The following is a 27,935-nucleotide window of genomic DNA, read 5'->3' on the forward strand; positions in this document are numbered from 1 at the left end:
TGCTGAACGATCGAGCTGGGCTCACTGAATAATTAACAAGAAACTGAAAGAAAGAGGGACAACATTTTTGCGTGCAGCAAAGAGATCGTCTTATTTGACCGGAAAGGAGCAACTTCAAGCCACATCTTTTGATCTTTATCCCTGCAGTACCAGAAATAGACAAGGTATTCAACCATCATCAGGACCATGAGGCTCAGCAAATCCTTTCGACTTCAGGACGTCACCATCGTGTGCTTCACGGTCCTGGCCGCGGTGGTGGTCATCCTGGTGGCGTCCTATCAGGCTTCCCCCCTTGCCACCGTGGTCAACACCTCCACCAACCCCTCCTCGCTGGCACTGCCCCCTCTCCCCATGCCCTTCCGCGTGCCCCTGGACCCACACGGGGACCTCCAGCTCGCCTGGAACATCAGCTACGCCGACCAGGAGATCTACCTGGAGCTTAGGGTGGCGCAGCTCAAGTACGGGGTGTTCCTGGGGATGTCCGACCGCGGGGAGCTGACCGACGCTGACCTGGTGGTGCTCTGGGCCAACGGGACTCAGAACTACACCTTTGGGGTAAGCAGCAGACGACTATCAACTTGTAAACCAGTGGTTATTATACCCATTCTGGACGGGAACCCCTTTTGGTGTTTTAAGCATATTATGTTATGCTTTAGCTGTTGAAAAATAGCAGATCTACAAGCTCATGAGCTACGAGCTTGTAGGTCTGCTGTGAAAATGTGATGCAAATCAATATATATTATTTCAGAGTGAACGTTTTAACTCAAATCTTTGCTTCTGGGGGAGTCCCTGGAACAACATATTTTCAGATGGGGGTCGGCGGCCAATTACATATATTTTTGGGGGTCCTTGACATGAAAATGTTTGAGAACGACTGACATAGAAACATAGGGTTTTTCAGAAACCTGTCAGGATTTAGAAGGCATTTGTAGAATCGTCCTCAGGTCTAAATGGGTTAAATGAAAACTAGAAAAGGAAAAGATAAACGAGAAAAGGCTATTACAGTATATTTCATTTTTGTTTCACCTTGCACGTCTGGCTAGATGTTGAGTACACCAAGGTTTTATGTTAGAAATGTTGAGTATGGGTCCCCCAGCATGTAGAAACTGCCGGATGCTAACTTGCATATGTTGAGCAATTTTCATAATTGGCATAATATGTGACCATACCAATTACAAGCTATAGAAGGCAACATATTCAAAACGTCATCATGCTTTATGTAGCATGTGACGTGTCAAACTAGGGGGTTTTCATGATGCTGAATCCATTCCAAGCATTAGTTTAGCAAAAAAACATTCATTGGGCTAAAAACTTTTTGGCTACTAGGCTACTACATTTGGTAATGTGAAATAAAGCTGCAAAAGGGCTGGGTTTATTTTTGTGTTTTATTCACAGCACACCTAACAAAAGACCATTGATATTAAATATTGATGATGATAGATACATAAAATTGTTTAAATGAGATGCATATGTATGTGACTTTGCTGTAGTCCGAAGGTACATTATGTCCAGAGATGTAGTTGGCCCTTATCAGTGTTTTAATGTTTTCTAATATGGCCCCCTTTGAAAAAAGGACACACCTGACTTAGAGATACACACTCACAATGTGTCACATGTTGTGAGCTTGTAGATCTATTTTTGAAAAGATTGGACTAATACACCACTGATATGGAAACATATACGCTTTTCAGAAAACTGAAATTTAGAAGACATAATAAAAACGGATGGTCTTCTGAAACAAAGAAGTCGGGTCAAACACAGACACAGGGTAGAGGGTAAAACACACATGCTGTGTTTTATAGTTACATTCAAACATGATTTGAATGCACATGTTCAGGATCTTCCTGAGGGTAAAACACACATGCTGTGTATATAGTTACATTCAAACATGATTTGAATGCACATGTTCAGGATCTTCCTGAGGGTAAAACACACATGCTGTGTATATAGTTAAAGGACAACTTTAGTTTTTTTCAACCAAGGTTCATGTTTTAGGTTGTTATTAGAGAAAGTAAAAGATGAGTGTTAATTTTCTTTCATTTGCTGCTTTCTTTCGTTTTAGGGATTTTGTGAAAAAAATACATATTTAGCCCCATGCTCGAATCCCCCCGCCCCCTGTCAAAAAGAGCTAAAATCCCTAAAACGAAAGAAAGCAGCAAATAAATACACTCATCTTTTAATTTCTCTAATAACAACCTAAAACATGAAACTTGGTTGAAAAAAACTAAAGTTGTCCTTTATTCAAGTATTTACCTGTATGTATGTACAGGTCCCTTCGGGCTTGGCCCTATAAAAACATACAAATACAATAAGGGACCACACCCTTTGTGCTTGATCCCTTAAAAACATATATGCTATGCTTACATAAAATGTCCTTCTGCTTTTTTATTAATGGAACTTTTATAATAACAAATAAGTGTTAAAGCTGCTATAAGCAATAATATATATAGTTTTGGTATTCAGACAGCCAGCAATGGGTAGAACGCTCCCAAAAGAAATGTAGTCTCTGTGACACATCTAGGGGCCGCAATTTGCATTCAAAGATAAAAGGTCATTAAAATGTTGACATAATATTGCTTATAGCAGCTTTAACAAAGAACTGAAAGATTCAGATCTGGCAACATTAGGGGGGGGGGGGGGGGGTTGGGGTAGTTCGATAGTTGAACCTATATTTTCAATGTCTAAGAGGCCTTATAGCCGAGGTGAAGGAGGATCGCATGGTTGTTTGTTATCTCACAGCAGAATAATAGGTGGAACATGTAGCTGCAAGCATTTGGAAGTTGAAGCCCACACACACACACACACACACCCCCCACCAGCATGACAGAATAAAGCATTGCTATCACCATCATCTTAGTTAAAGTGTGAAGCTATTGACATTATGTAAACATGCTAATCCTGCAAGTGAACTCATCGTTGAGCTTCATGCCTCGGTGTAGAATTCCAAGCAAGTTGCAAGAAGTATACTAGGCCTACTGTACATAGCCCCCACACCCCCAGTGTTTGGAAAAGATGCGCTGTGATTGGCCAGTAATCACTTGAGTGACAGCGTGACGTATACGTGCCTTCCACACTTCCGGCGTACTTCCTCCCCCAGTGTAAATTCTTCCGCCCCTCCTTCAACACACATCGCTCCAACAAACTGCAGTGGCCAATGAGGCATCTATTTTTTTGAGTGGTGTAAACCACTCCTACAACTGGCTTTTTTGTGCAGAAAAAATGAGCATGGTTGCTATGTTCAAAATAATTTCTGACGTAATTAAATCACACCCGGGTGAACTGGATGACCGTAGCAACCATGCTCATTTTTTCTGCACAAAAAAAGCCAGTTGTGAAATCACATCCGGGTGTGATTTCATTATGTCAGACATTACGTCAGACCACAGCTGATCATGCTATATAAAACCTTACACCACTCAGTTCACACGGGTGTGATATTTTAAATATCTATGGTCTATAGATTTTAGTCGACTAAATCTACAGTTGATTTAGTAGACTAAAATGAATTTTGGCGGGCCTTGATGCCGTCGTAATGACCGTTTCATACTTGCTGAAAATAGCCGATCTACAAGCCCACAACGTGTCACACTGTGACGCATTGTGAGCTTGTAGATCTGCTATTTTCAGCATGCAACCAAGTGTAAAATGGCATACTGGATCTCTTGTCCACTAGTCCCTTCCTAACATTTTAGTCTAGTTTTTATTTGTTGACAAAATTGTCAATATATTTAGTCTTAGTTATATCATGTTTGTCATCGCAGCTTAGTTTTCATTTAGTTTCCATTTCGTTTGACAGTATTGACTCGATTAAATCAACACGGCACACCCCACTGCTAAAGGCACAAAAGCCTGGAGTGTGTGGCGTTCCTCGAGGAATGTAGATTTTCCCGTTCGTTCACGATTCAGCATCTGTGATCGCTGAGGTGTGAGATTGGTGTTTTTGCATGAGGAGCTAGAGCGGCTGGTTTCGCATGAACTCATAATCACAAGCAGTGTTTCCCGTCTGTGCTAAAATGGGAATCATTCAAACTGCACAAATTCATCAGAGGACCATTAGCAGATAACAATTGACATATCTATTGTTGTATAGTAAAACAAAAAGATATTCTTGCTCAAATTTAATCTGCCTGCGTTGCAATTCTACCTCTATACCTCTGTACGATTAGCGATGGAGCTCAATACCTGAAAAGACCAGATAACAATCTTATTGAGTACCCGTTATCAATAAGCTATGGGCTTATCATTATCAAGCCTGTTATCGAGCATAGCGGCCCATGACGTCGTCATGTTTAAACAATCACGACAAGAGGCGATCAAGCCAAAGCCATGCAAATGGTGTTTTCTCTACAAGAGTTTTAACTTTGACTTCAGTTCCATAAGCTGTAGTTGCAAGATTCACTCAATCTAATAACAAATACATCATTATTTTTGCTATGATTCCCTGCTTTCATATGACATGAAAAAGTTAAAAATCCACAATGACAGTCCTTCTATACTGTAGTTCTAATAAAAGTAGTCACATATTTTTGCCTTTGAAAGGCAACAGACTAGACTAGAGTGACATACATTTCTCACATGTATGTGAGAAATGTGTTGTATGAAATCGGATCGGGAAAAATCGGTATCGGCATGTCTCAAAATCAAATGATCGGAATCGGATCAGGAGCAAAAAAACGTGATCGGGACATCCCTACTGAGGATACGTCCCAGGTGCATCCATGCATCCCTACTGAGGATACGTCCCAGGTGCATCCATGCATCCCTACTGAGGATACGTCCCAGGTGCATCCATGCCATGTATTTTAGTTTTTGTTCAGAATTAATTTGTTGTCGTCTCCCGTCTTTCCTGCACAAAATAATAGAAAATGCTCGATAAGAAACCGGCTCGATAAGAAACCGGCTCGATAAGCCTGATCGATACGGTGTTCGTCATCAATACATATTAACGAGCTCCATCCCTATGTATGATTATGTCAATGTTCTGCAGGGGAAAAGTACCAGCACCGCAGCGCAGCGCACCGCACCGCACAGCACCGCACCGCACCGCAGCAGGGTTGTTTTTGTCAAATAAAACTAAGACGAAAAATGTTCGTCGACTACCTTTTTTCATTGACGAAAACTAAATGGAAACTAAATGAAAACTTAAGGTGGCCTTACACTAGCCGATTTTTTTCAATCTGAAATCTGATAGCACCACACACTACAGGATAATCGGAGCGGGGCAGACCAAATATCAAACATTGATGTGGATCGGGCCGATCCCGATCGCGCTTTGAGCGGTCGGGCACCCCCCGAGCGTCAAAAATGCCCGATTATCGGCACCTTAAGCTATGGTGACTAGAACTAAATGTATTGACAGTTTTGTCAACAGCTAAAAACTAGACTAAAATGTTTGGAAGGGACTAGTGGACAAGAGATCCAGTATCAAGTCATTTTACACTTGGGTTGCATGCTGAAAATAGCCGATCTACAAGCTCACAACGCGCCGCAGCACGACACGTTGTGAGCTTGTAGATCGGATATTCTCAGCAAGTGTAAAATCAGTCATTACGACGGCATCAAGGCCAAACATCAAAATGTTCTGCCAAAAACAAACACTGCACCGCAGAGGGGTTGGTTGGATCATTCGGCATGGTTTGAGTGTTCACAGAAACACAATTTGTTGTGTTTGCCGGAGATTAGGGCCAAAAATCCCTCCCGCAGGCGGAGAGGAGGAGAGCAAATCTTTGTTGTTGTGTTGTAACAACAACCCCCCGGGGCATGGGGTGTTGAATAGGGTGGGGGCGGGACAGAGGGGGGGGGGGGGGGGGGGGGGCATTATGTTTCTCCCAGAGGGTGTTCCTTCCTTCCTAAATGTTTTATTTTAGTTTTAGTCATAGTCTCTTGAATAGTTTTCATTTAGTTTTAGTCACATTTTAGTCACCTGGAATGTTTGTGTAGTTTTAGTCGACTAAATATCATAAGATTTTAGTCGACTAAATCTACAGTTGGTTTAGTCGACTGAAATGTATTTTGGCGGGCGTTGATGCCGTCGTAATGACAGTTTTTTTTCACTTGCTGAAAATAGCCGATCTACAAGCCCACAACGCATCGCAGCGCGACGCGTTGTGGGCTTGTAGATCGGCTATTTTCAGCAATGCGACTAATTGTAAAATTATACTGGATCTCTTGTCCACTAGTCCCTTCCTAACATTTTAGTCTAGTTTTTATTTGTTGACGAAATTGTCGGTATATTTAGTCTTAGTTTTAGTCGTCATATCTTAGTTTTCATTTAGTTTCCATTTAGTTTTCGTCAGTGACGAAATTTAGTTTCGTCAGAACGTTTTTCGTCTTAGTTTTAGTCGATGAAAACAACACAGCTGGCAGGTGAGCCTTCAGTACGTACCTTTGATGTCTATGTGTGCACGTCCCTGGTGGTTAGGGTTGGTATTGCGTTTTATTTTGACAGAAGTATTCATTGCGTATATAGGTACATACTTCCAACATATTATAGCATTGCATAATTGACGCATATTATCCCAATGAAGAAAAATCAATTACCAGTTTCCCTCCCCAAAAAGTTAAAACACAAAGGACAAGAATTCTTCACTTTCTTCAGTATTGACAACACTTTTACTTCTATCCCACTCCATCTCAGAGGAAAATATTGTACTTTTACTCGACTACGATTATACGAAAATGTTAGTTACTATGGTTACTTTGGACATTTTGATTATTATTACAAAACACACTGTACCACTTCAGCCGTACTGTATAAATCATTTGAAGATAGCAGATCTACAAGCTCACAATGTGGAAAGGTGTGTGGCTTGTGAACATCCGTGAATACTGTATGTGAATGTGTCTACATCATGAGAATGTGTCTATGTGGCATGAGCGCTCCAAGCTCTGAAAAGCCCTCTATCCTGGAACGATGGACCTGCCATTTAGAAGAAGAAGGGGCTGCAGGGCATTTGCAAAAATGACCTGTCGGGGAGGAGGCAGCGTGACTTGTCGTATGGTCATTATCTGACGATATATATATATATATACATACACTCCTCCACACCATCACCTCAAGCAGCCATTTATAGCAACACCTGTCAGGGCCGCTTGATTCTCCCTCCTTGTCTCTCCTCTCTCTAAACCCATCATCATTTACTTACATGAACCTTAGCGTCACTATTCTGGGGGCGAACGTTGAGCAAAAACAGCAGATCTATAAGCTTGCGTTGTGAGCTTGTAGATTGACATGTTAATGCCACCGTCGGTGTGTGAATGTGGGAAGTGAGGACGCTGGCGTCGACTGTTCGCCGCTTCACCTCCCAATGTATGAATGAATGAACCATTGTAAAGCGCTTCTTTAAGCACTTTGGAAGTTGGAAAAGCGCTACAAAAATGCAATTCATTATTATTTTATTTTTTTGTTGAATCATATATAGTTAAACATCCTGGTGTATAAATATACATTTCTGTTCTTCCTTTCTCCTCTCTTAAATCTTCAGTGCTGTCCAGCCTGTCCTCTCTTCATTCCATCAGTCTTTCCTCCCACAGGGGAAATAATTACGAGACGAAAAGGTCACTGTACTACAAACACTTCTGCCATCTCTCTCTCTCTCTCTCTCTCTCTCTCACACACACACACTCACAGCACGCACGTGCGTGTGTGCTGCAATATAAAATCGATGTCCTTGCTGAGATTCACAGCAGCTATAGTTCGACATTACATAATAGAGTTAACACTCTAACGTTCTACAGCTACTGTATGCTATACTAACATCTTCCATTAAGGTCAAACAGAGAGCCAAGAGGTGCCGATATGCTATATTGTGAATGTTGGGTCTCTGGAAAGGCTCCGCTACATTAAATGGGACCTTAATTAGTATCATAGGTAACACCTTTCAAGTCAAAATGGCTGCCGTGAACCCGCTAACATGGCACATATTCACATAAAAAGGTAGACGCCTCCTCCGGCTCTGGGGCATGTGTTGTGTATCGTATGCGGCGGCTGCCATTTTTTGTTTCCAATACAATAAAATCAATCAAAGTTTGGTTGTTTTGCTCTCCCATTGCCTGCATGCGGGTCTATTTAGACATACATGATTCAAAGTGTGTGTGTGTGTGCGCGTCCCTCTCCAGGACGCATGGAGTGACAGTGAAGGTCACGTGTCAGAGGACAGCCAACAGGACTACCAGCTGCTGGACGCGAGACATGGCGCTGACGGCTTCTATCTGCTGTTCAAAAGGCCCTTCAGTACCTGTGATCCCAGAGACTACAACATTGAGGTGTGTGTGTGTGTGTGCGTGCGTGCGTGCGTGCGTGTGTGCGTGCGTGCGTGCGTGAACTGTGAACCCCTGCATCTGCACTCTAAGGGCAGTATTATGTGTGTCTTAAGTACCAGGTCTTATTACTTAAAGGAGCATTCAGTGATTTGGGTGATTTGGAAAACCACCCAGTCCGCCCCGGTAACAAAATGTGCACATGCACGCTCTACAGTGGGGGGAAGTGCAACAGGCCAACAGCATGTGCACCAAGGCCCGCCCCCACTCGATCATGATTGGAGGAAGGCCCCTCTCATCCTGATTGGATGAAGGTTTTGCCACCCGCCACCAAAACTGAAACTAGGGTTTTTTGACCCCAGGGGCTCACTGGGGACAGGGAGGATTTCCTTATATGGTCAGCACACTCTATAGTAGGGAGGATTATCCAGAAAAAAAGAAAAAATAAGTGATATTTGAATTAAGTCAAATCACTGAATATACCTTTAACTTAAGACCTGGAGGCGTGGTCAATGCTGTTTGGCCACTCAGAATAGCCAAATGGCATTGATCACGCCTCCAGGTCTTAAGTTAAGTAATAAGACCTGGTACTTAAGACACGCATAATACTGCCCTAAGAGCTCTAAAACACAGTTATCTCCCAGCCCTCCAGGCCAAAGCATGGCGATTTAGTGCCAGAGAAATCTGAGTTATATAAGCTTACAAGACGGGTCACTCACCGCCCGCCCAAATATAGGTAAGGTCACCAACGTCATTTTCGCTATAACGCAAATTCCAGACGGCACCATTCGTGCCAAACTGGCAAAACTGGAAATTCGGCAGAATGCACTGCAGTCAATGAGAGCCCAGTGACCAGCTCATATTTCATATTTCATTTCTGAATGAGTGAGATCTTTTGTAAAGTAATCGCTTCTGGCAAATAACAGAAGACATATAACACATTATTGTCTGCTGTGTTGCTTTTCGATGTGTACACTGTGTAATTTTATAGAGGTATCTAAAGAGCAAAAAGTACGTTTTTGAACGAGACTGTCCACCGTTTCCTGCCTGGCAGCCAAATATCGCGATACCCCCGGCAACCAAAACGAAAAAGCAAGTGACAAAATAAAAACTAAGCCATGATGATTAAAACTAAGACTAAATATACTGACAATATCGTCAACAAATAAAAACTAGACTAAAATGTTAGGAAGGGACTAGTGGACAAGAGATCCAGTATAAGTAATTTTACACTTGGTTGCAAGTAACTGTAAAAAGTAAAACCGTCATTACGACGGCATCAAGGCCCGCCAAAATACATTTTAGTCGACTAAATCAACTGTAGATTTAGTCGACTAAAATCGCATGACACTTAGTCGACTAAAACTAGACTAACACTAAAACATTCCAGGTGACTAAAATGTGACTAAAACTTAGTTTTAGTCACATTTTAGTTTCAGTCCAAAGACTATGACTAAAACTAAAATAGAAATTTGCTGCCAAAAACACTGCTTCCTTGCGCCCGCCCCGGATAGTGATAGCCCTCCATATTTGAGCCACATTCTCATTCTAGGCTATGCATCGATGTGCGGTGGATTCACTTTCTTAGCATGAAATGCGTGATCAAAGTTTAGACTTTTATAAGGTCTCAAAAATCTTAAGTTTGTCTCATTTTGAGGAGAAAAATAACTATTTATTAACCATGTCAGATACATCAAAATCACCGTCCTTTTTTATGGTGACTGATACTTCCCTCCTAATACGTGAGGGGCCGTGTTTTTTTCATTTACTGTTTTCATTTATTTTTAATAATTTTTAGTGTCCTCCGGCCTCCTCCTCCTGCTCCTTATTCTTTTCCCAAAACATTATTAAAAATATATGAAAACAGTAAAGCAAAGCAAAGCAAAGTTCTTCGTTTACCCAGGGAAGTGGACTAAGCTCGAGATGCTTGTTTACAGCCACACCCTGCTCATAGAACATTTCATGGTAGGGGTTCAAAGCCTTGCTCAAGGGCACTTCAGCGGTGGTAATTTTAACGTGCCGGTCCGGGGATTCGAACTGGCGACCTTCCGGTATCAAGACCGCTCCGCAAACCGTTCGGCCACCGCTGCCTCTATTAAATGAAAAAACACGGGCCCCCCCCCAAATGAATTAGGAGGACACTAGGAGTCACCATGAAAAAAAGGACATGAATTAAGGCCTATTTTATACTTTATGTCCGACCCGTGCAACAAACAATAACACAATAACACACCTTTTATTATTATTATTCAAGGAGGGCACCGTTCACGTGATATATGGACTTCTGGATCGACCCATGGAGTCGCTGGAGCAGTTGAACCTGTCCCGGATCCAGGTTCATGGGGTGCAGCGGGTGCTGCTGCTGCGACCGGACACCCCGAGCCCCTCTCTGCCCCCCGACGTGCAGACGCTGGAGGTCCTGGCCCCGGACGTCGCCGTACCCGACCAGGAGACCACCTACTGGTGCACGGTTCACCAGCTGCCCCAAAACATGCCCAAAAACCACATTGTCATGGTATGGATGGCATGCAGGCACGTGCACACATATAGACATCAAAGGGGGCTTGAGCCCCTGCCCTTTTACTTGCCCATAAAAAAAAGAAATAAAAAAAAAGAAAAGACCACAAAGTGAAAATAATGCAAACACAAACATTAAACGCCATTAACGATAAAGAGACAATATGACGTAATGTGGGCACATTATGACGTAAATTTTCCCTTCATTGTCAATGGCGTTTACAAAACGAAAATGTAACTAAAGACAAACATTAAACTGTGTATTCACTTCTAGTCATTTTTACTAGTTGACTAGTTGCCTAGTTTACTAGTCGACTAGTTGTTTAACTACCTATTATGTAAAAAAAACTGACTATAACTATAATCTACCTGATCTTGAGGCCTACAAAATCAGGAAAACAATTTAAATAAATAACTTTTTTTTTCTTCTTATCAACTAGTCAACTAGTACAAACAAGGTCGACTAGTGGATTTACTAGTCGACTAGTGGATTTACTAGTTGCTAATGCCCTAATGTGGACCTGCATTAAAGCATTGCATTTGTGAGCTTGCAGATTAATGTGAAAAGCTGCACTACGTAACTTTCATGCTCTACCCTGGAGTCCTGAGCAAATGCTGACATTTTTTTTCCATGCCAGCAGCAGGAGAGAATCGCCTCTTTTCAAACTCTCCTGAACTTCAACGCGACATTTTGCGTTGAAATAATTTGTCATCCGCATAGAAATCCATGTCGTATATAACGCCCGCATCTTCAGTGGCTAAAGAGTGCAGGGGTCACGCCCTGAAAATAGCTGATCTACAAGCTCTCAACGCATCGCAGCGCGATGCGTTGAGTGCTTGTAGATCCGCTGTTTGATATTTTTGCTCAAAAGTGCCCTTTTAGAGAATTTCAGCCCCTGCCTCTCTAACATTGGACGTGGACACACAACAGTCGATTTATAAAAAATGTACGCTATTTAGCACAGTGGTTCCCAAACCAAGGACCCCAAATGGACACTTATCAGCCTGCGGACCCCCCCATTAGAAATGATACGCCAGGGACACACACACCATAAGAGAGAAGACTTTTACAACTCTAGTAGTGATTATAATTTCAATGACCTCCAGTTTAAACTGAATTAGGCTACGGTCCCCCAATGTATATTGTAAAATCAATGTTAATTCAACTCTGAGAGTTTGGTTCCATTTGTACACTATCAGAGTTACAGACCCATTAAGGGTCCATTTGGTTCCTAACTATCTAATCATTTAGCTGTGGACCCCTCAAGAAACCCTGGAACTCCCTCAAGGACCCCTATGGGTCTTTGAGGGAGTTCCCTCAAGGTATTTGCCAGATCAACGGCATGTTAAAGCCTAAAGATATACAATAATTTAGCAAGAACGTTCAGTGATTACTGGTTACCTGTGCAAGGAGTCGGACAAACTGTTTGCACAAAGCTAGAGGATATATATATATATTTTTTTAAATACAAAATAAAGAAAGACCCTGACAAGCCATGCATGCACTCTTCTTCACCAGGTGTTTGCCAGCTGTCCTAAAACATCCTCAAAAGCCACATTGTCATGGCAACAACAACAAAACATCAATAAATGATGTGGCTGTCATGGTAACAAATACCATCACCTGGTTCACATGGCTGCAGCACATTCCTTTTTATATACACAATCAATTAGTGAAATATAATTACATTTAGAGAGTATTGTATATTTGTACTGTAGTTATGACGATTGAAACTTAAAGGACCACTTCACCACTTTTCAACCTCATGTAATTGGTCCTCACTATAATGTTCATGATAAAATTCTTTCCTACTTGGTCTGTGTCTTATAGGCTGTGGGCAGTTCGGAAACCCGTCCACCAGTGACATCAGCGTCAGATGTTTTTTTAAACAAGATTTTTGGCTTCCATATTTGCATTGCAATGTTTCAGGAATAGAAAGCCTGCAGCCGTCCCATGGCTGAGACAATACAATTGTGGAATTTTATCATGAACATTAGTGATGATCAATTCAAGATTAAAGTGGTCCTTTAATGTCAAGGCATGTTGTGGTTAACCTGATGTTGACAATATCATTTATTCCCCCTCCCCCTTTCTTTGTCTGTCAGTATGAGTCAGTGATTACTCCAGGCAACGAGGCCATTGTGCATCACATGGAGGTGTTTGAATGTTCTCCCGACATCCAGAGTATGCCACAGTACAGCGGCTCCTGTGACGACAAGATGAAGCCTTCCACGCTCAATAACTGCCGTCATGTACTGGCTGCCTGGGCCATGGGGGCTGAGGTATGTACTGGCTGCCTGGGCCATGGGGGCTGAGGTATGTGCTGGCTGCCTGGGCCATGGGGGCTGAGGTATGTACTGGCTGCCTGGGCCATGGGGGCTGAGGTATGTGCTGGCTGCCTGGGCCATGGGCTGAGGTATGTACTGGCTGCCTGGGCCATGGGGGCTGAGGTATGTACTGGCTGCCTGGGCCATGGGGGCTGAGGTATGTACTGGCTGCCTGGGCCATGGGCTGAGGTATGTACTGGCTGCCTGGGCCATGGGGGCTGAGGTATGTACTGGCTGCCTGGGCCATGGGGGCTGAGGTATGTACTGGCTGCCTGGGCCATGGGGGCTGAGGTATGTACTGGCTGCCTGGGCCATGGGGGCTGAGGTATGTACTGGCTGCCTGGGCCATGGGGGCTGAGGTATGTACTGGCTGCCTGGGCCATGGGGGCTGAGGTATGTACTGGCTGCCTGGGCCATGGGGGCTGAGGTATGTGCTGGCTGCCTGGGCCATGGGGGCTGAGGTATGTACTGGCTGCCTGGGCCATGGGGGCTGAGGTATGTGCTGGCTGCCTGGGCCATGGGGGCTGAGGTATGTACTGGCTGCCTGGGCCATGGGGGCTGAGGTATGCTTACAGTGTATATAGTTAGTTAGTTGCTGGGAGAGTGAGGTCTAGCCAACACCAACTCGGGATTACTGGATCGAACATCAGGTTCTTGAGCTCTGCAGTGTTGTCAGCCAAGCTGTCGTGCCGCAGCACGTCTACATAAGTGGTACGCTTCTTTCCCCTCCTGGCTTTGCCCTGGGTTGGCTCCCATAGGGTCAATTTACTTGCCTCAACGCAGTGCCCTACCAGCCTCATCCTTCTCTCTCTGACTTTGTCCGTGACCCGTGGTAGGTCCCCATAGAGAGGTCCACATTTCTGATGCGGTCCGTCCATGTGACACCTAGTGCCATTTGTGTGATTTGAGTGTGTACATTAATGCATATGCATATGTTGGGAAACAGTCTGTGTGTTGGAAAACGTACGTCACGTTTTTCACTTAAGTAAAAAGTATATCAATACTGCAATGTAGAAATGCTCTGTTACAAGTAGAAGTATTGGCATGAAAATGTTACTTGAAGGGGAATACTGCAGTGGCGTAAGCAGGAATTAATTATTACCTTGGCCTGGGAAAATCTGCCTGGGCACACTGCGCAAGATTTTGGCATTAATTCATTCATTCCCATTTTTAATTAATGAATACTAATTTTTGCCTTCAATTTCCAAAAGATATTAAGTCAGGTGTCTTAGAGATTGACAGGTGTAATGTCAGGCTGCTACAAGACACTTCATTCCATCACATTCCCAAATGTAAACAAAAAAATCACACCTTCGTCTTCAATGTTTGTGTTTACACAATGTTTGTGTTTGCACAAACATTCAAAGCTGACCATCCATTGTCAATGGCATTCCATGTTTGTGTTTACACAAACCCTCAAAGCAGGACATAGGAGCGCTCCTCAACAACCATAAAACAACAACATGCACTCTCTCCCAGGCAGCCTACTATGAAGTATAAGTGTAGTGTTGAGTATTGAAGACTGCAGAGTGTAACAACAGCTAGTTTCTTTCAACTCACTTCCAAATTAGCAAGATAGCACCAGCACCCCATAGCATAGCAGCAGACAACATGGGCACAATCAATGGAAATCCATTCAGCAAAAATTACAACCTTTGATGTCTTCAAACACGTAGTAATCCATAATCAAGGGCGGACGCTGTTGTGGAGTTGCCCAGTAAAGCTGAAGTCCTCAGGATACAACTGTTGTAGGCCTACAGTACAGTAGGCTAGCTCCTCTAGGGACTGTTACCTACAGTAGGCTAGCTCCTCTAGGGACTGTTGTAGGCCTACAGTAGGCTAGCTCCTCTAGGGACTGTTACCTACAGTAGGCTAGCTCCTCTAGGGACTGTTACCTACAGTAGGCTAGCTCCTCTAGGGACTGTTGTAGGCCTACAGTAGGCTAGCTCCTCTAGGGACTGCTGACTTCCTTTCTTTACAAAAACTTTGCAATAGACGTTTGGCATTGTGAGGCTAACATTTAGGATACTCTCAGAGAGGCTTCTCATTTATATTTAATCATAAACAAAGACAAAGTTTCTGGTGTGAAGAAAAACAAATCTGCCACATTCTAGCAACAAGCACATGATGACAGGCATCAGGCAGGCATGACCAATCAATCTATGCAGGTACAGATGGACAAACTAGGCAGTGCCAGTGGCTACGGATCCAAATAGGAAAAGATAAATAATAATACACCCACTGCCGTATTTTGCTAAATTGAATGCAGTGATTGCATTCACATTATGTTATGTAATGACGCTACTGTCATTATATAAAAAAATATATATAAAGAAATACCTGGGCCTAAGACCAGGTGTGGATACGCCCCTGGAATACTGTACCACTCATTTTCAACATTGAACTGTGTCAACCTTTGATATAATCCCTCTAAGGTATATTACCTTAGAGGGATTATATCAAAGGTTCTGTGTCCAACCTAGTCTCAAAAGAAGAGCAGGGAGACCTTGAATTAACATACTCTACCGTACAGATTGGACAAAATAACATTTTATTCACTGAAGAAGACATAACGGAGCTTTAATGCATTCATATTAATACATGTAAATGTCTATTAATTCAAATTATATGTTATATTTGAAATCCTTGTAGGCATTTTACTACCCTCCTGATGCAGGGCTGCCATTGGGTGGACCAGGTTCTTCAAGATTCCTTCGGCTGGAGGTCCATTACCACAACCCCCTGCTGTTGTCTGGTACGCACGCACGCACGGACGCACGCACGCACGCACGCACGCACGCACGCACGCACCATCATCAGGGATGGAGCTGATGTCATCAATATTGACCAGCAACTATCTGACCTCAAACCCTTAGATCTCCATATGCTGACCTGTTCTGACATTCCATATGTTGATCCTTCCCCATCCGTCCTTCCTCTTCGATGTCTCCCTTTTGACTGATACCTGTCCATTTAAACTCTAGACGGGCCTGCCCCAAAGTTATTAGTGCAGCCGTGCCCGGGAGCCGGCGAAAACTAGAGTTCTCAACAGGCCCGAAAATTAAGATCTTATACCCCCATGCCAAAGCGCCAGCGCTCGCCCAGCAGTCTGCTGTCACCCAGGCGGATGCGTGCACGCTTCTCGCCCTCAGGTGTCTTACTGGTTATAGTTTGGGATTCTTTTTTGTTTGTTTGTTTTACTTTCATTTTGTTTTGACTATATTTTAAATTTCAGTTTAGTTTTAATTAAACGCTCTCTCTCTCTCTCTCTCTCTCTCTCTCTCTCTCTCTCTCTCTCTCTCTCTCTCTCTCTCTCTCTCTCTCTCTCTCTCTTACACTTTCTCTCTCCCTCGCTTTCTCTCTTCTGTCCGTGCTAGAAGCCCCTCAGTCTATTTTCCACTGACCAACTACTTCAAATACAGATGAAAGACAGCTTTGATCTTGCCTATACCTAGACTAGTCAATATATGGGTTCTGCTCTGTCTCATGTCATCTCCACCATTGTAATTCTTCTCACTCCACTGCCTCAGTGGTGGAAAGTACTGTTTCCTTTCTTTTTTTGACTTTACTTGATTTCCAATTGAAATACTTTTACTTCTACTCCACTAGATCTCAGAGGCAAATATTGTACTTTTACTCCAATACAATTACTGTGAAAATAGCCGAGCTACAAGCTCACTCACAACACGTCGCGTCGGAAGTTTTGGTTGTGTACACAGTAAATCCATAAAATCTGAAAAATGAACGCTCCGATTTATTTTTTTTACTGTGCATAACATTGCCTTTTAGATTTTTATAGTCTCTCTAAACTAAACTCCTGTTACACTTTCGCATTATAGGCCTACCATATAATCTTCCCCATTGCCGTATCTTTTTTCCTTTGAAAGCATCAATTTAAAACACCTACTGTACATGGTCCTCTCCACTGCTAACACTCACATGTATTGTTCCTCCTATAATTTTATAGCCACATCAAGATCAAATATAGTGGATCATGTTCATAATAGAATCTGTAATTATACGTCGTCATGGAAATGCTTTTTTTCCCAGATAAATGACACTATTGTGTCTCAGTCATGTTTAAAGACGTTTGCCTGAACAGAGTAATACATACAGCCAGGGATGACGATCTGAACTTTGCACAGACGACCTCTCAATCCGCACCAGCACAAAATTGTCATTGTTATATTCTAGAATGTATCCAGAATGTGCCTTATTATTTCTTTGTCAAGGCTTCAGTTTCATACTTGATTATAATATATGGACGATGTTCTCTACTGCACATGCAGTTGATTATATGGACGATGTTCTCTACTGTGCACGCAGTTGATTATATGGACGATGTTCTCTACTGTGCACGCAGTTGATTATATGGACGATGTTCTCTACTGTGCACGCAGTTGATTATATGGACGATGTTCTCTACTGTGCATGCAGTTGATTATATGGACGATGTTCTCTACTGTGCATGCAGTTGATTATATGGACGATGTTCTCTACTGTGCATGCAGTTGATTATATGGACGATGTTCTCTACTGTGCACGCAGGACGGCGAGACTCATCAGGGATACGTCTGCTGTATACCCCCAGTCTGAGGCAATACGACGCCGGAATCATGGAGCTGGGCCTCGTCTATACTCCAAAGATGGCCGTCCCGCCAAAACAACACAGCTTCTCCCTCACCGGCTACTGCACGGACAAGTGTACCCAAACTGTATGTATAGCATATATGATTATGTATTGCCTTTTCTTTTCTTGTTTTGACCAGTGTTGTTTTTGGCAGCAAAATTTGATTTTAGTTTTAGTCTTTTTTTTTTGTCACGCGATTTTAGTCGACTAAATCTACGGTTGATTTAGTCGACTAAAATGTGTTTCGGCGGGCCTTGATGCCGTCATAATGACTGATCTTACACTTGCTGAAAATAGCTGATCTACAAGCTCACAACGCGTCGCAGCTATTTTCAGCATGCAACCAAGTGTAAAATGACTTACAGTATACTGGATCTCTTGTCCACTAGTCCCTCCATTTTAGTCTAGTTTTTATTTGTTGACGAAATTGTCAGTATATTTAGTCTTCGTTTTAGTCATCATAGCTTAGTTTTCATTTGGTTCGTCAGTAGAAAAAGGTAGTCGACGAACATTTTTTGTCATAGTTTTAGTCGACGAAAACAACACTGGTTTTGACCCCAATGTAGTCGTTATGTGATTGCTCCCTGCACACATTTCTTTTGGCTCTATGCCCCCCCACTTGAATTAAGGTGACTTGTTTGATTGACGTCAAAGGGGCATGTCAGCTCAAACACAAAAAGCAATACTTTTTGTAATACGTCAGTATTACAAAGTAATATAGGCTACAAAAAAAACCTATACCAATTCCATTTCCCATTCCATGTGTGTTTGTCTCATACAGTATGCAACGCTCCCCCTCAGATACAGCTTAAACTATTTTCAGCAATGGAATAATATTATTTGTTTGCTGGGTAGGTAGATAGATCTTGTTGAGCTTTTCATTTTGAAAGTAGCTTTCAAGTCAAAAATGTGTGGGCTCCCCTGACGTAGAGCCTTCGCCCTCCCTGCTAACAGTTTTGCTGCCCCAGCCTGTACCGAGGAATACATGCAGTGACAATTACTGTATCGTCCTCCCCCTCGGCTTCCTTCCACCAACACAAGCCAATTTATAGATTCAATACTTTATCGTGATCGTGACATTAAAAAAAAGGTTTTATAATTTCTTGTTTTTTTCGTTTTTTGTTTTGTTTTCTGAGCTCAGTTGCACCCCCCCCAAAAAACCCTGAACTTTTAACATTCAGTAGATTTTTTTGTGGTCTGGGGTTTACCGGCTCAAACAAGTGCTCTGATTTGCCTGTGGACTGTGAGGTAAGAGTCCACAAATCCCATGACATACAGTAGGAATTTGCCAACAGATGAACAACTGTTGAGGGATTTTGCCTGTTTTCATTGCAGCTGCAAAAGGCTTCAGAACATGCAGAGAAAACCCCAGACCACAGAAAATCCACTGAATGTTCAAAGTTCAGGTTGTGTGGGTGTAATTGAGGTCATAAAACCTAAAAATAAATAAATATATATATAAATGAAAATGGAAGTCAACACGTGCAAAAGGTAGTTCTGGGAAGGTACCGACACCAGACATTTTGGTGTCAGTAGTGTACAGTAGGAATCATGTTGTATGTGACACTATCTTGACACTATAAAATGAAACATGAAATGAAACTAAAAACATTGATAAGTACCTTTATGAAGAAAATTCATTATACTTTCTTTCCCTAATATAATCCCCTCTCTCTCCCTCCCTCTCTCTGTCCTCATTCCAGGCCTTGCCTCCCAGGGGAATAAACATTTTTGCATCCCAGCTGCACACACACTTGGCTGGGCGGGCGGTGCGGACCGTCCTTGTGAGGGGCGGCAGGGAGCTGGAAGTGGTGCAGGAGGACCAGCACTTCAGCACGCACTACCAGGTAGAATGAATGAATAGGAGGACTGGTAGTGTCTCCTAAACTAAAAGCACTACCAGGTAGAATGAATGAATAGGAGGACTGGTAGTGTCTCCTAAACTAAAAGCACTACCAGGTAGAATGAATGAATAGGAGGACTATAGACGAATTCAGAAACAGGTCTCATGGTCGCAGCTTACGTATTTCCTGTAGGCGGACTCGACATAGCTGCGGGGTTTAAACCCTCACCAGGCGCACCTCTTCTACTACAGTGAACGGTAGAGTGACTGATGTTAGTCTGCCTCAAACGTTACTCTTTTACCTGCTTTTTACTCTAACACTAACGTTACAAAGATGCCCAGAACATCGAGATGAACCTGTGTAGTTTATGGCTGCTCCAACAGTAGTGGCAACATTCCCAAAAAAAAAAACTGAATGTCAAAATATCCACCGCGGTGGCTGAGACCAGAGCCATAGAGTAATGGTTGAGACGAAGCAGTGAAAGGTCCAATACCCAATACCCAATCTTTCTGTTTTATGAACACAAGGCTGCTGTACTTTATACCTCATACTAAGTATTTAAAGTATGAGGTATCAAATCAGGGGGAGATCACTTCTCGTTAAGATGTAATACTTTTACATTTTGGGGGTTTCCTTGAATAGTGTGGTGGTTATTGTGATCACCATAGCACTGGAAAAAAAAGAAAAGAAAATTGTGACTTAGCAACCTTGTAACAACATTCTTATATTTAATTGCACTTTACAGTAGTACTAAAAGCAGGGAAATTGGATTCTACATTTGGACCACACATGCAGCACAGCAACGCTGCAATGTGCAGTTAGCAGACCAGAACAGAAGCATGGTGGAAGCTAAAGTCTTTGTTAGATAATTCGCTACATGTGTGCCATGAATAACAAAGAACGTAGACCTTCAATCCCATGGGAAATGCAGTTTCCTCTTCGCCCCAGCTGATGGCTGCTCAGAGGTGGCGGGTGTGGGGGTGTGTGGGTGTGTGTGTGTGTGGGGGGGGGGGGGTTAGGGGTTACATGTCTTGCTCAAGGACACTTCAATACACACAGCATAATAGTGGCGGGCAGGGAAGCGAGCCGGTGACCTTCTGATTATTGCCAGATGGGCTGCGACTGAGAAAGCCCAGGCTGTCACCCTGTCACCCCCGTAGTCTGTTTGTTTTGACCCCCATGGTCTGTTTGTCACGAGGACATCCAGGGGGTTGGCATCACCAGGCCTGAGGGAACGACCAACGTGAAGGAGGGGGGGGGGGGGGGGGGGGTGACACGCTGTGACAGTGGTGGAGGTCGGAGAGGTATAGGGTCGGGAAGCTTGGTTGTTGAGGGCCTTGTAGGTGGTGAGCAGTATTTTAAAACCCATTAAAAAGAAAAGGCATCTATAAATCATGTTCAGGTTTTCTGAAAAACCTATGTTTCTATGATCCAGTGGTGCTCAACCTTTTTCATGTCAAGGACATGTATTTGGCCCGCGGACCCCCATCTGAACATATGTAGTTCCAGGGACCCCCCCAGAAGCAAAGAAGTAATGTGTCATGTAATCAATGTAATTCTGAATCATGAATTTTTAATGGTACTCCAACTTTCAACCCCTGAATTTACCTGCATGATCCAACGTTTATATAATAATTACATTTTTAATATGTTATTTGGATGAACCCTGAGGATCATGAAACACCTTGAATGATTACTATTCTGATTTATTTTGGGTCACGCCCCTTTTTAGCTTAGATTGACTTGCCTAATGAGACCAGTGTTGTTTTCGTCGACTAAAACCAAGAAGAAAAATGTTCGTCGACTAGCTTTTTCCACGGACGAAAACTACGTACATGGAAAATAAATGAAAACTAAGCTATGATGACTAAAACTAAATATGTTGACAATTTCATCAACAGATAAATACTAGAGTAAAATGTTAGGAAGGGACTAGTGGACAAGCGGAATCAAGCTATACTCACAGGTGTTGCAAGTTCCTCCTCTTGCTTTGCGTGGCAGGATATGGTCCGGGCGTTACGAGTTTACCAGCTGTCAGGGTCATCAGATGGGAGCCATCCTCCTTGATGTTTTGCCACCTTTCATCCCAGAACCAGAGGCGTATCTACAATAAGGAGTCCGCCTGTCCAAATCCATTTCTGCCTGCATGGCCAAAATCCATACACCGAGGACAAAAACAAGACCTGACAACTATTAGTGGACAGCGGATTGGCCGTTGCGCGTATAGAGCGCGACCCTCAATCACCCATTCGAATGCAAATGCCCGCCAAAATACATTTTGTTCGACTAAATCAACTGCAGATTTAGTCGACTAAAATCGTATGATATTTAGTCGACTAAAACTAGACTAACACTAAAACATTCCAGGTGACTAAAATGTGACTAAAACAAAATGAAAACTATTCAAGAGACTATGACTAAAACCAAAATCTAAATCTGCTGCCAAAAACAACACTGGGTGGAATCCTTGTACGTTGTTGACGGTGGACAATCCTTTTCATGTTCATCCTTTTGTGAATGTTTTCTTGTGCTTCTTCTTTACAGACAATCCGAGTTCTGAGGAAGATGGTCAATGTTCTACCTGTAAGTATATATATCTGCATTCACACACGGCACAACGCAACAATCTTGTTTAGGGTTGGGAACCCTTTTGGTGTTTTCAAGCATTATGTTATACTGTACTTATATCTATTGAAAAATAGCAGATCTACAAGCTCGTAGGTCTGCTATTTTTTTTAAATCCTGAAAATGTGGCGCAAATCTTTGAATATATATATATTCTTTCAGAGCGAGCGTTTTTAACTCATATCTTTGCTTCTGGTGGAGTCCCTGGAACAACATTATTTTGAGATGGCCAATTACTGTACATATATATTTGGGGGTCCTTGACATGAAACTGTTTGAGAACCACTGATATAGAAACATGAGGTTTTTCAGAAAAAAAGATTTAGAAGGCATTTGTAGAATCTTTTCTCACGTCTTAATAGCAACTATGGACACGTTCAACAATCTGTTTGTAACCTAATATGGATGCCAAGTTACAACATGATGTGGTTAACATTCTGCATAACATTTGCTGAGAATAGCAGATCTACAAGCTCACAAGCTATAACTAATACAAGCTCACACTGAGTCAAGTATAGACCCCTCTCTGAGACCGCGATCAACAAAAGTATAGGGTTTAAGTGGACCATTTCTAACTCGGTTATATTCAGAAAAGCAAGATGCAAAGTCTGTGTTGACCGCTTACTGTGTATGTACCGTATGTGCTTGTGTGATGTGTTTGCGCACTTCAATCCACAGGGTGATGTCCTCGTAACCAAGTGTACCTATAATACAGAAGACAGAACCAAGCCGACAGTGGTAAGAAACACCACAACAAGTGACATGTATAATCTGTAGCTATACGTTTAATTGACGTAATGACTGTTTTTACACTTGCTGAAAATAGCCGATTTACAAGCTATGCTATTTTCAGCATACAACCAAGTGTAAAATGACTTATACTGGATCTCTTGTCCACTAGTCCCTTCCTAACATTTTAGTCTAGTTTTTCTTTTTTACGAAATTGTCAGTATATTTCTATTGTCTTAGTTTTAGTCATCATAGCTTAGTTTTCATTTAGTTTCCATTTAGTTTTCGTCAGTGAAAAACGGTAGTTGACGAACATTTTTCGTCTTAGTTTTAGTCGACGAAAACAACACTGCCCTGCCGCGCACCCAAAATCATCATTCATCTCTCTCTCTCTCTGATCTAAACCTTTCTAGTTTCTCTTCAGCTCAGCTTTGATCTTTCTCCATAAACTTCCAAACTCACACACTCTACTACCTCTCCCACTCATCACCACCTCTGGAATTTTACTCAAAATGCATATTCAAAAGAAACATTTGGACAGTTATATTCGACTAAAAAAGAATCGGCTCGTTGTTGTACCGCGCTATAACCTTCCGTCTCACCGTCTCTCTCCAGGGAGGTTTCAGCATCATGGAGGAGATGTGTGTGAACTATACCTTCTATACCTTCTATAACCTTCCGTCTCACCGTCTCTCTCCAGGGAGGTTTCAGCATCATGGAGGAGATGTGTGTGAACTATACCTTCTATACCTTCTATAACCTTCCGTCTCACCGTCTCTCTCCAGGGAGGTTTCAGCATCATGGAGGAGATGTGTGTGAACTATACCTTCTATACCTTCTATAACCTTCCGTCTCTCCGTCTCTCTCCAGGGAGGTTTCAGCATCATGGAGGAGATGTGTGTGAACTATACCTTCTATACCTTCTATAACCTTCCGTCTCTCCGTCTCTCTCCAGGGAGGTTTCAGCATCATGGAGGAGATGTGTGTGAACTATACCTTCTATACCTTCTATAACCTTCCGTCTCTCCGTCTCTCTCCAGGGAGGTTTCAGCATCATGGAGGAGATGTGTATATCTATAACCTTCCGTCTCTCCGTCTCTCTCCAGGGAGGTTTCAGCATCATGGAGGAGATGTGTATATCTATAACCTTCCGTCTCTCCGTCTCTCTCCAGGGAGGTTTCAGCATCATGGAGGAGATGTATGTTGTTGTACCGCGCTATAACATTCCGTCTCTCCGTCTCTCTCCAGGGAGGTTTCAGCATCACGGATGAGATGTGTGTGAACTACGTACACTACTACCCTCGGTACACTACTACCCTCGCACTCAATTGGAACTCTGCAAGAGCCACGTGGACACTGGATATCTGGAGAAATACTTCAGCTTCATGAACAGGTACATACTTAACCCATTTAGGCCTGAGGACGATTCTACAAAATGTCTTCTACATCCTGACAGTTTTCTGAAAAAGCTGTTTCTATGTCAGTCGTTCGTAGATCTGCTATTTTTCAATAGCTAAAGCATAACATAATGCTAACACCAAAAGGGGTTCCCGCCCAAAATGGGTTAAAATAATAATAAGTTACGGATTGTAGCTTATGTAGCTCTCAGTAGAATTGTTTGCCCTTCAGAATCCTTCTTCAGACCCTCGCTCAACACGTCTCTCTGTTCCTGTTGCTCTAGTCTAGTCTATTTAGACCTGAGCTCGATTCTACAAATGTCTTCTAAATCATGACAGTTTTCGGAAAAACCCTATGTTTCTGTCAGTCGTTCTCAAACATTTTCAACGTTCTCAAACATTCCAAATTTGCGCCACATTTTCAAGATTTTTCAAAAATAGCAGATCTGCTATTTTTCAATAGCTAAAGCATAACATAATGCTTGAAACACCAAAAAGGTTCCCGCCCAAAATGGGCTAGTCTATCCCCAATGTTCCTACAGTGTGTACTGACTGTTGTTTATCACAAAAGGCCAGACGCTGTGTGTCTTTCAACAAACTGTGCCTTTGTGACACCAGTGGGAAAGGATTTTATTATTGCCTCCTTTCTTCCCAATTGCCCTCCAATACCCCACTCACGGGCGGCTGTGGCTCAGGAGGTCGTCCAATGATCCCTGGGTCGGCGGTTCGAATCCCATCGCCCTCCTCCTGTCCACATGTGGAAGTGTCCTTGGGCAAGACACTGAACCCTACATTGCCTCCAATGAGTCGGTCGGTGTGAGCTCGCCACCGTCGGTGTGTGAATGTGGGAAGTGACGACGCTGGCGTCGACTGTTTGCCGCTTCACCTCCCAAATGTATGAATGAATGAACCATTGTAAAGCGCTTTGAGCACTTGGAAAAGCGCAAACAAAATGCAATTCCTTATATTCTTTCCCATCTCTCTCTCTGCCCCACGTACTGTCCAGCTTCCAGGGTCATGACCAGTGTGAGTGTGCCGAGGTCGGCGTGACCGAGCAGTATTCCAGGATCGACTGGAACACATTCAGTGGAGAGGTCCTGAACACACTGTATAAATCAGCCCCCATCTCCATGCACTGCAATCAGTCTTCTGCAGGCCTCTTTCCTGTGAGTCACATTGCGCACGCACGCACGCACGCACGCACGCACGCACGCACGCACGCACGCACGCACGCACGCACGCACGCACGTGCTTGTGGGCCCACACACATTCACAGCCAAATGCGAAGAGTGCGTGCAAACAAGAAAACACACTTGCGCAGGCGCACGCACACACTTGCCATTTGATCAATGTGTTTCGTCAGATGAAAAAAACAAACAAACACAACATTAAACCATTTCAATTGATTAGCAATAGCAGTTCCACAAGTCCTCCCCAACCAGAAACCAAAATGTATAGCTGGTCATTTATCTGAAGACAGGTTTGGGTTGACTTTCAGTTCAGCCACACACACACGCGCACGCACACACATGCACATGCACGCACGCGCGCACGCACGCACGCACGCACGCACGCCTGTGTGTCAACAGCGTCAGCCAGGCTAGCCCTTTACTACTACATGTGTGCACCAAAACACAAACACAGAGGAAAAAGGTCAATAAATCCCAATGATTGTACTTCTTTCCGCAGGGTGAATGGGACAAGCAGCCTCTACCGGTGGTCACCTCGACCCTACAGAGACCTCTCTACCCCTGTAAGGGTAGACTCCCAGCACTCCCACCATGGGAGTCCCATGGGAGTCCCAGCACTCCCACCGTGGTGTGAAGGTCCACCGATGCCCCCCACCACCACGCTGCCCGACGCGCCCAGCGCTCCCACTGTGGTGTGAAGGTCCACTGATGCCCCCCACCACCACGCAGCCCGACGCACCCAGTACTCCCACCGTGGTGTGAAGGTCCACCCATGCCCCCCACCACCACGCTGCCCGACGCGGCCAGCACTCCCACCGCCGTGTGAAGGTCCACCCATGCCCCCCACCACAACGGAGCCCGACGCGCCCAGCGCTCCCACCGTGGTGTGAAGGTCCACCGATGCCCCCCACCACCACCCTGCCCGACGCGGCCAGCACTCCCACCATGGTGTGAAGGTCCACCGATGCCCCTCCCCCCACCACCCTGCCCGACGCGCCCAGCACTCCCACCGCCGTGTGAAGGTCCACCGATGCCCCCCACCACCACCCTGCCCGACGCGCCCAGCACTCCCACCGCTGTGTGAAGGTCCACCGATGCCCACCCACCACCACGCTGCCCGACGCGCCCAGCACTCCCACCCTGGTGTGAAGGTCCACCGATGCCCCCCACCACCACCCTGCCCGACGCGCCCAGCACTCCCACCCTGGTGTGAAGGTCCACCGATGCCCCCCACCACCACCCTGCCCGACGCAGGGTGCTATATTGCTATGAAATGTTTGAATATAATACATCACAAAGCGTCCTGAGCTTGTATAGATAATGAAGAGATGCAACATCACTGTACAATGGAGTACAAATTGAGCACGAGAGAGATGGAACGAGGGAAGAGAGACAGACTATAAAAAGGACACTGGGAGAAAAGACAAGAGAGATGGAGAGGACAGGGCGAGACACAACGAGTTGTGGGACAGAGGAGGACACCAGAGAGACACCTGGAGATATGAGAGATATATCTATATCAGATAAACAGAGGAGGACACCAGAGAGACACCTGGAGATATGAGAGATATATCTATATCAGATAAACAGAGGAGGACACCAGAGAGACACCTGGATATATGAGAGATATATCTATATCAGATAAACAGAGGAGGACACCAGAGAGACACCTGGAGATATGAGAGATATATCTATATCAGATAACGGGAAGAAAATGTGCAGGGGACTTAATCCATTTAGGCCTGACGTCAAAATACAAAAAAAGTCTTCTGAAAGAATATATATTCAAAGATTTGTGCCGCATTTTTACGATTTTTCAAAAATAGCAGACCTACAAGCTCGTAGCGTGCCACTCGGTGGCGCGCTATGAGCTTGTAGATCTGCTATTTTTCAATAGCTAAAGTATAACATAATGCTTAGTTAAAACACCAAAAGGGGTTCCCGCCCAGAATGGGTTAAATGCCATTGACAGTGAATGGCACAAACATTGCGTAACACAAACATTGATGACGAAGGTGACGACGCGAATTGTGAGTGATTGGCCGGAATGAGATGATGTATAAAGAGCACCCCTCACTTCACACAGGTGTGATTTATTTGTATTACTAATGTTCTGTGACTGTGTTTTTGAGTGGTGCAAACCACTCCAACAACTGGCTTTGTACCTGTGTTTGTTCGTACCAAAAAAACGAGCATGGTTGCTATGGTTAGCAACCAAAAAAACGAGCATGGTTGCTATGGTTAGTATGTGACGTCACTGACATGACACAGATGCTTTCCTGGTTCTAATGTACAGTAACTATAACAATAAATGTGTAGTTGCACCACTCAGTTCACACGGGTGTGATTTTTGTATATCGAGCTGGAAAAGGAAGACACAGTACTGACGTCTCAATCCGAGTGCTGATGCATGATG

The 27,935-nt window shown here is 43.7% G+C and overlaps 1 protein-coding gene across 1 annotated transcript; it reads left to right on the forward strand.

Annotated features, from left to right (window-relative positions):
- Positions 1-26,710, forward strand: LOC306940197 (dopamine beta-hydroxylase-like). The gene is given in 14 exon segments (XM_079525206.1): positions 1-555; positions 8,119-8,265; positions 10,514-10,774; positions 12,883-13,059; positions 15,757-15,859; positions 17,653-17,819; positions 19,438-19,581; positions 22,123-22,161; positions 22,882-22,941; positions 24,181-24,219; positions 24,222-24,325; positions 25,336-25,495; positions 26,019-26,155; positions 26,542-26,710. Coding segments are annotated over 13 exon segments (1,905 nt in total). The 5' UTR covers positions 1-186; the 3' UTR covers positions 26,154-26,155; positions 26,542-26,710.
- The last annotated feature ends 1,225 nt before the right edge of the window (positions 26,711-27,935 follow it).

Source organism: Electrona antarctica (genome assembly GCF_951216825.1).
Source record: "Electrona antarctica genome assembly, chromosome: 16".
In the NCBI taxonomy this organism is placed as follows: domain Eukaryota; kingdom Metazoa; phylum Chordata; class Actinopteri; order Myctophiformes; family Myctophidae; genus Electrona; species Electrona antarctica.